The 9,710-nt window shown below is 38.5% G+C and overlaps 1 protein-coding gene across 1 annotated transcript in view; it reads right to left on the bottom strand.

Annotated features, from left to right (window-relative positions):
- Nucleotides 1-587: 587 nt before the first annotated feature.
- The window catches only part of ALKBH8 (alkB homolog 8, tRNA methyltransferase), a 77,763-nt gene continuing 68,640 nt past the window's right edge, over nt 588-9,710 (bottom strand). Inside the window, exons 10-11 of the mRNA XM_007945988.2 lie at nt 5,374-5,523; nt 588-1,142 (exon numbers count right to left, since the gene is read on the bottom strand). Coding sequence (XP_007944179.1) covers nt 588-1,142; nt 5,374-5,523 — 705 coding nt within the window. The remainder of the gene's footprint in view (nt 1,143-5,373; nt 5,524-9,710) is intronic.

Genomic DNA, 9,710 nt, shown 5'->3' with positions numbered 1-9,710 from the left:
GTATTCCTGCCCTTTGAGCTCTCTCTCTGTGCAAATGCTGCCCTTCTGATCTCCCAGGGTTGATTGTTCTAAGGAGTGTACCTACCTGGTGTTCACTCCATAGGCCTATTGTTTGGCTGGAATGCACGGGAGTAAATTCAATTTCAGACCTAAAGGGTGACTAGGGACCAAAGTCTGGGGGTTGGGGATTCACTAAGGTCTATCAGCCCAAAAAACCTGGTCTTTTCACTTAATAACATTTTATAACAAAGGTTTATTTTCAAAATGCTGTATTTTTATCAACAGATCCCAAACAGTTCACAAACTACTTCAGTCACTATTCAAAACCATGCTTGTTCCTCTGAGTAAAGGAGAGATCAAACTCTACAGGAAGAGCCTATATTTATTGGTGGAATGAGGTCAGCAACAGTAGGCAACTGAATGACTCCTAATTAATCTCTACTTCCAAATTTCGTTTAGAACTCTGTTCCGTACTTCTCCACAAATTTTCTCTTTAACTAATAGCTAACTTAGTCTCCTACCAAAAAAAAAAAATAAAATAACAACTGAGCATTTCTTCCCTACACATGATATGTTTATATAGGTAATCAGAGCTTCTGAAGAATCACGCACCAGTTTCCCTGATCATAGTAGGTCTGCAGAATGCTGACACTACTCAAAGTCTGGCAGGCAGCTTCCAATTCTCCCTCACAGAATACATGATAGTAACGATGAAACACAGAACTTTGGTCATGGGATCCTGTTGTACCAAGTTGTTCAACACGTTTGTCTTTACCAGGGTTTCCCTTAAGATGCCAAGGAACCAGTAAATCTTGAGAATGAAAACTAGTCCTGTTAGTGTGAATAGGCAGTTTAGAATTAGTAACTTTACTTGAATTACAGCCTCCGTCCCAAAAGTCATTAATGGAGGGGTCAGAACCTGCTGAAGCTTGATTGTCTAGGTCAGGCATTTGCTCCACAAGCAGCCCTTGCATGGATGCATCACTGTGGATCTCTTTCTTCCCTTGGCTATTTCTGTTTCCTCTGAGATACTTGGACTTCTGCTTATTATATTCTTGTTCCATTGCCCAGACGTAAATGAGTGCTTTCCCACCAGGTCTCAGGAGTCGAACAAGTTCTTGGAGAGCTGCCAGTCTACGTTCCTAATTAAAAAAGACATTACCAATTATCAACCAGGCAGCAATACAAAAGGAAACAAGAAGACTGTAGGACTATTTCATTCAGAATGAACAGCTCAGGAAACCTAACAAAATAAATAAAAAAGGAAAAAGGGAGAATGGCCATTTTGCTCTGTGATTGAGAAAAGAATGTATTGAGAAGTAAGGAAAAGGGAATTTTTATTTCTGTTAATCCTTCCTGTGACTCTTCCTGATTGACTGACTGGGATACATGAAACAACTGGTGACCTCTTGTAAGACCAAAAAAAAAAAACCAAACTCACAGCCATCAAGTCGGAGCCAACTCATAGCGACCCCTCCTTGGGTTTCCAAGGCAGTATCACCACGGAAGTAGACTGCCCAACCTTCCTTCCGAGGAATGGCTGGTAGGTTTGAACCGCCAGCCTTCTGGTTAGCAGTCAAATGTCTTGTAGGACTAGAAGTCGTAATATGAACCACTTTTAGGCTAACGGCTAATCATTGCATCTATAAAATGCTTGTTGTACAAAGAACCTGTATAAAGGAGACTTCTACTTCTGAGCCCTCCATTAATGACTGGATGAAGTAGCTTATATTGGACTAACCCTTCCTCTGAAAACAACCATAAAAGTTGGATGAAATAACATAAAACATCTGCTTAAATGTGCTGAAAGATACAAGCCTAGCAACTGAAGAGAATTAATGACTTGAAATGTTTACACACACACACACACACAAAAAAAATATACAGTTGATAAAAATAAACTGTATTTCCAGTTCCACAGCTCTCCTTGCCTTGCATATCTGTCTTTAATAGTCAAAGTAACATAGACTGTATTGCCCACCCAAGTGGCCCATTCAAAATGACCAAAAAGCAAAAGAAATAATCTCACATCACATGTTGGAATGGGAGAAAGCAGCTTTAGTATGAGTTATTTATAGAGAAATGAATTAACAGGAGGAAATGTTGTAAAGGTTTTTCTATGTTGAGTCATAGAGTTGGGGGATATTGAGAAATTAAGCTAAAATGTAAAGTAAGAAGAGTTTATAAAAATTCTCAAAAGTAATTATTAAAATAATAATAGCTAACATTCTTTCTGAGCTCTTACTATGTACAAGGGAGCTCTGGTGGCATAGTGCCTAAGGCATTTGAATGCTAACCAGAAGGCTGACAGTTCAAACCCACTGGCCTTCCTCAGAAGGAAGCCTGGCCAATCTACTTCCGTAGTGATACAGCCTTGGAAATCCAAGGAGGGGTTGCAGTGAGTAATAGTAATAGTACTAAGTACAACACATAATGATAAACAATTTATATAGACTGTCTCATTCATCCTGATAACTCTATGAAATAGGCTATTGTCATGTGTGGCAGTCAAGGTTATATGTCATCTTGGCTGGGCCTGGTTTGGAGTGGTTGGGCAGCTGGATGTAGTTATTCCCCATGGTAAGATCGGTAATCAGTTCCATGGTGGAATCTGCCGTGAGCAGCTGGGTAACTATGTTAGGGATGTGGTTTGCTCCCAGCATATGAGGAGAAGAATTGAGAAAGGTCTCTGAGCTTTTTGGCATGCCTGGACCTAGCATGTACTGTGTCTGCATTCAGCAGCCTGCCATGTTGTCTGCCAATGCAGACTCTTAATGGACTTGAATCAATGGCCTACCATGTGGTTTGGTAATATGAGGACTGTGTGTTTTTACTTATTGACCTTGGGTTTGTCAGCCTCAGTAGCCAGTAGCTGCCTGAGTAAAGAAAACCTCCAGTGTCAGTGGGCCGGGAGCAAGAGGCAGAGCTGAAGCCTAAGGTCGAGGGGTTGAGGGGCTTTCTCACCCAGCCCCTAGAGCCTGGCACTTTGAATTTGGACTTCTAGCCTCCAAACCGGTATAAGAGAATAAACTCCTACTTATTAGTCACCAATTGTGGTATTTTATGTTAGAGCAGCACTAACACCAAAAAAACCAAACTCGTTGCCATTGAGTCAGATCCAACTCATAGTGATGCTTTCTTGGGTTTCTGAGGTGTTATCACTACAATCTTCCTTCTGAGGAGTGGCTGGCTGGTAGGTTAACCAGAAGCCAGCCTTCTGGTTAGCAGTCAAATGCCTTAGGTACTACACCACCAGAGCTAGGTAACCAAAACATCATCTTTATTCTACAGATAAGAAAACTGTTTTCAGAGTTCACTAAAAATATTTGCTCAAAGGCAAAAAGAACATAAAAACTAAGAGTGATGTTAAAGAAGAATCAGGCAGGCTGGAATGGACACTGTAGTGGTGAAGAACAGGGCAGTAGAACTCTTTTACTAGTACTTTAACTGCCTTATCTCATTGTTCCCAGATAAACCTGGACAACTAAAATTGTGTTTCCATAATCAATCTTGCATCCTATCCTGAATTATCTTCCACGGTGCCATAAAAAGAATCCTTGTAAGGTACACATCTGATCAAGGCACTTATACATGTAAGACATTTCAATGGTTCTCCAAGTCCAAATCCCTGGCATTCAACCTACAACATATGAATCCAAACCAACAAATATACAAATGCTGCTTCTCCCACTAGACTATGAGCTCTGTGAAAGGAGGAACTGAGTCTTTTTCATCTTGTTTTCACTGTGGTTTGCTTATTACCGGAACATAATTGACCGTCAATTCTCATTTTTTTCTTTCTCACTGTCATCGAGTTGATTTGACCCATAGACACCCTTCCTTGGGTTTCCGAGGTGGTATCTCCATGGAAGTAGACTGCCCAGTCTTCCTCCTGAGGAGTGGCTGGTGGGTTTGAACTTCCAGCCTTCTGGTTAGTAAGTAGTCACAGGCCTTAGGCACTATGCCAAAATAAATAACAGTAGATATGAGAGGTAGAGATGACAAATTTCTGAGATATTATAAGACTTTGTACAGGAGAGGGCACTGAACACGTTTGCAATGTCAAAAAATAGATACACACACACACCAATGTATATGTATATTTTGAAGGCAAAAAGAGTCTCCTGTCAGTGAGTTACACACATCTGTATCTGTGGTTGAAGGGACAAGTGTGTGCCAATATGTCATCCAAGTGCAAGGGGATATATATATATACAGGAGGAAATGTTGTAAAGGTTATATATATAATATATATTTTCTTAATTTACTGGTATAATAGCTACTTTTAAGCCTTTCTTTGCTTACAACCATGTTTCTAGGTGTTTCCAGGCTTGTGCTATAAAGAGCCTCTCCAGCCCCATTTGCTTCAGCCCAGCAGAATCCCTTGGTTACTATTATAAATAAAGAACTTGTAATTGAAGGGACAAATGACAGATTTTCTCTTGTTTTGAATTCAGTTAAGGTCATTCAGTTAAGGTCACTGAAACTGTCAGGATCCTATCACAAGAGAATCAATAAAGTTCTCTCTCATATCAGGCAAGAAAGCACAGACATCAAAATAAATAAATAAATAAATAAAAAGGTTTTTTCCCCATAAGAAAAATATAAAATACTAATTTTACTTATTTTAAAATTGTGAACACTAGTTTTAAAAGTCTATTACATATTACTACCAGCTATATACAGGGAGCTCTGGTGGCGTAGTGTCCAAGGCATTTGACTGCTAACCAGAAGGCTGACAGTTCAAACCTACCAGCCACTCCTTGGAAGGAAGATGGGGCACTCTACTTCTGTAGTGATACTGCCTTGGAAACCCAAGGAGGGATCACTATGAGTCGAACTGACTCAACAGCAGTGAGTTTGGGAGTTTGGTTTTTTTTTTTTGGTTACCAGCTATATAAGACAGACTTTGAAAAAAAGAGGTTAAAAAAAAAAAGAATGAAAACAAAGTGAGACTCACGACAGGAATGAGAGGGAGGGTTCAGAAAGAAATACGGAAAACAGAAATTATTAAAAGAATCTGAGAAAAGAGCAAGTGGCCTAGAGCTGATGCTCACCTAAAGTCTTTTCCAGCTAAAATTCTGTGACTCTGAGACTTTGAAAGGCACTGAAAGGTGGATGATGCTTGGGGTAGGAAAAAGGCATAAACCTGAGGCAATAAATGCAAACTAGAGTCCAATCAGGCCTCTGGTTAAGAAAACATGACTAATTCCCATGTAGCTGTCTCCATTCCACGTGCTTTTTTAACAAACAGGGCAAAGGATGTGACAGCAAGAGAAGAGAATGGAAAGAAGTAAAAGCTAAAACAGGGTCCGTGACCTCATTCTTGCCATTTTAGTTACAAGTTCTTGAAAACAGAAAGACAATACTTACTGCTGTTGCAAAATGGTGAATGACAGCAATGGAGATGCAGGCATCACAAGACTCACTGCGGAGTGGAACCGCCAACGCATCACAGACAAAGGCCTGAAATTGCCTTGCCCTACAAATGTCCACAAGGTTTTGACTACGATCACAACCAATCTACAATAAAGAAAGAATTTCACACATTTTGTTTAAATGCCACAAGAAATGATGAGCTAAGGGTTTACTGTATTCCATAAAGTAACTGGACAGATTTCATGGTCATTGTGAAATGATCCAGCCATGAAATTATCAATTCTTACAGTCAGTACAAAGCTAGAATATATATTACCAAAGGGCAGCATTTATTACCTCAATAAGTATGAAACAGAATTCAAATAGTGAATGGAAAGACATTTGACTAGAATAAAAATAACAGTGACAGAAATGGGTGGTTCTTTTCTTTTTTTTTTCTGGAGAAACTGGACAACACCTCTACCACATGATCAAAATTAACATCACCATTGATGGGCAGACCGACATTTACATCTCCATATGTGATACCAAGAGAAGGACATAGCATCACCTAGGTAATATTCAGTAGAAATGGGTGGCTCTAACTTGAATATAACTGATCACCATTCAGAATCTGGATCTCTCTAAAATATCACACATTAAAAATTGAAATTATCCCATAATCACTGACATTTAGTCTGTTGGGAGGAGTTACAAATATGATGATGTAAGGAATCTCTCATTATTATATATATTGTGATGGCCCAGAGTACCAGGAAGATGGTGGATTTTTTCTGCTTTATTATATTTTTTAACACATATTTTCTTTTACAATCATACAAAAAAATTTCAAAATGAAACAAGGGTAAAATTATTTCATTTTTTTCAAGCAACTGAGTCTTGTTCTGCTAAATGCCTGACTTACATTAAGAATAAAGTATTGAATTCAAAATCTATAAAAGGCTATTTAATTAAATCTTTTTGTATCACCACACCATCTTATGGGAACAACATTACTGAAGCAGCTAGCAGCATGCTTCCATTTGCCTAAGCAGATGAGGCCTAATATGCCTTAAGCATGTATCTGGTTCTGTGGGAGGTGCTTGGGACTGAAATTCCTATATTCTCTCTAGTTTTGTTTTTGTACATATGTGGTTCTAAGAATTCTCTCTCTCTCATACATATATATATGCATGTATGCACATACATATATATAGCAATGCATATGTATAAAGTGGGGAAGGAATGTGAGGGGGTGAAGAAATGTTAAATCAATAATTAGTAACTATCCCTAGATATTTCTGGACGTACCTTTTATGGAGGGTCAACAAAAAAGGGAAGGCCCTCAATGAGATGGACTGACACAGTGGCTACAACGATGGGCTCAGGTGTGCCAAGGATTGTGAGGCTGGCACAGGACCAGGCAGTGTTTCATTCTGTTGTACATGGGATCGCTATGAGTTGGAACTGACTCAATGGCACCTAACAGCAACTAGATATTTCTTCTTAATCCATTATTTATAACAGGGAAAAGAAATGTATAAGCAGATTTAGTCAAACAGAAGTAGTCACAGTAAGCTTATATTTACTAATTTAATATTTTGATAAAATTAGTACTGGTCTTTAGAGTTCCCTCAGCCCTTCTGAGAATAACGGACATGAATCTTTATGTGAACACATTCCTCCTGAGTTAAATCACATTGCCATATTAATCACACTTAACTTGAGTTTGTTCAATTTTAATTAGTATTAAACAGCTTCTCGATTCTATCCTATGGAGCTCTGGTGGTGCAGTGGGTAATGCATTCATTCGGCTGATAACCAAAATATCTATGGTTCGAAGCTACCAGTGGCTTTGTATGAGAAAGATGAGGCAATCTGCTTCCATAAAGATTTACAGCCTTGGAAACCCTATGGGGCGGTTCTACTTTGCCCTGTAGAGTCTCAGTGAGTTGAAACTGCCTCAGTGGCAGTGGATATTTTTGGTTTTATATCTTACCTCAGAACTGTGTTAATTTCTGAGGTAGAATAAAAGGTACCAAGCTAAAGTATATCAACCTTCCTTGATTGCTATTTAAGATGGAAAAGTACTAGACTTATTAATAACAACAGCAGAATGGCAATTAATAGCTCTCTTTACTCATGTAGGATACAAGCCTGGCTTATTACTTTTATTTATTTTCATCCATATTCTATGCTACTCAGCCAACAGCCACAATACCCAAAGGAAAATACTATTCAAATAATATGCTCATTACATTTTGGTGCTTTTGTTACAATCAAATTCCATTCATGGAATCATAAATTTCAAGTATGCTCAATTCTGACAAATAGCTAAACCTTGCTAAAAGTCAACAGGAAGAAATCCAGTTTGCCTATATAACAAATTCCCCAGAGACAGAGCTCAATATTTTCAGAGAAGGAAAGTTATTAAATGAGAACCACAGATAAAACAGGAAAAGAACAGCAGCCAAGCAAAGCAAGAGAGATCTCCCTCTCTTTCCTGCCAGGCATTTGTGGTTATTTGCACACAGCACTCCTTTTCACCAGCAAAAAAGAGCAGGGCCAACTAGCAATAAAGCATCAAGTCTACTCCAGATTGCCCACTGTCTCTGACTCATGCCTACCTCAGTACTTTCATCATTCACTTATTTTGCCTAAGTTTTCCATGTACTATAGTCAAATTGTCACTATTTTTTCTCTTCTCCTATTTTCATACCAAGAACAGTACCAAGCATTTGAAAGGAACCCTGGTGGTGCAAGGTTAAGTACTCCATTCAAATCCACCCAGCAGCTCCATGGAGAAAGATCTGGCAATGTGCTCCTGTAAAGATTACAGTCTAGAAAGCCCTATGGGGCAGTTCTACTCTGTCACATGAAGTGAGTATGAGTCAAAATCGACTTGACAGCACCGAGTTATGGTAACAACAATAAAATGCTGCAAAATGTCAACAACAAGATAGAGAATGGCTTATTTTAAACATTCCTATGTACTCAAAGAATTATGTAAAGCTACATGTTTCCTTGTGCTGGAAAGACATCAATGACATAACAGATACTGGGCTTACACTGTATACTTTTGCTCCTAGTACTATTTTTAAAAATCTTCAACAAAGCATTAAATATGCAAATCTGGATTATAGGTAAAGATCCAAATATATTCAAACTATTGTTGTTATTTGCCGTCGAGTTGGACACTCAATCATGTGGTGTAGTTCCTAAGGCATTAAGTCAAGTGCCTTAGGCACTAATATTCAAACTAGTAATCAAAATTACAAACTAAATAAAACAAGTTTCCATTTTTCTCCTATTAAACTACCAAATGTTTGAAAACCAAAGTATACCAAATATTACAAACCAAACCAAACTTACTACTGTTGAGTCTATTGTGACTCAAAGTGACTCCCAGTGGGTTTCCAAGGCTATAAATCTTTACAGGGAGAGCTCTGGTGGTGTAGTACCTAAAGTATTTGACTGCTAACTAGAAGGCTGGTGGTTCAAATCCACCAGCCACTCCTCAGAAGGAAGACTTGGCAATCTACTTCTCTGGAGACACTGCCTCATAAACCCAAGGAGGGTTCACTATGAGTTGAATCAACTCGATGGCAGTGAGTTTGGTTTAAATCTACAAAAGGAGACTGTCTCATCTTTCTTTTGTGGAGTAGCGTGAATCACCAACCTTTTGGTTAGCAGCCAAATGCCTTAGCCACTGTATCACCAGAGCTCCTCAGTAAGGGTGACAGCAGTGTGATAACACTTAATCTCATATAGTGCTGGTGACAGAACTAATTGGCTCAATCATTTAAAATGCAATTTGGCAAACCATTTTTTTAAGGAAGATAAAAAAGTTCATAATTTTTTTTTACCTAATAATTACATGCTTCTAAAGATTTATCCTAATAATACAAAATATGGAAAAAACTAAACAGGCTAATAATAATTGATTACCCACTATGTATTAAAGTAGATTCTTTCTATTAGTACATTTAATCCTTTTAACATAACAGTATTATCCTCATAGTGCAGATAAGAAAATTATCTTAAAAAAGATAAAAAGATAACTGATGTGCACAAATTTAAGTACTAGCTAAGGGGTAGAGCAGGGACTTCAATATGGGTCTTTCTCTCTCTAACCTTCCATGTTCTTCCTTCTCATATGTCTCTCAATATACATGTTCATTGTTGTTGTTGTTATTTGCCATCAAGTCAGACCCAACTCATAGCAAACCCTCCTTGGGTTTCCAAGACAGTATCACTACAGAAGTAGACTGCCCAACCTTCCTTCCGAGGAGTGGCTGGTGGGTTTGAACCTCCATCCTTCTAGTTAGCAGTCAAGTGCCTTAGGCACTAAG

Source organism: Orycteropus afer, unplaced genomic scaffold, assembly GCF_000298275.1.
Source record: "Orycteropus afer afer isolate SDZICR_OR568_19922 unplaced genomic scaffold, OryAfe1.0 scaffold00147, whole genome shotgun sequence".
NCBI classification, from domain to species: domain Eukaryota; kingdom Metazoa; phylum Chordata; class Mammalia; order Tubulidentata; family Orycteropodidae; genus Orycteropus; species Orycteropus afer.
This window is presented reverse-complemented; position numbering and strand designations above follow the sequence as displayed.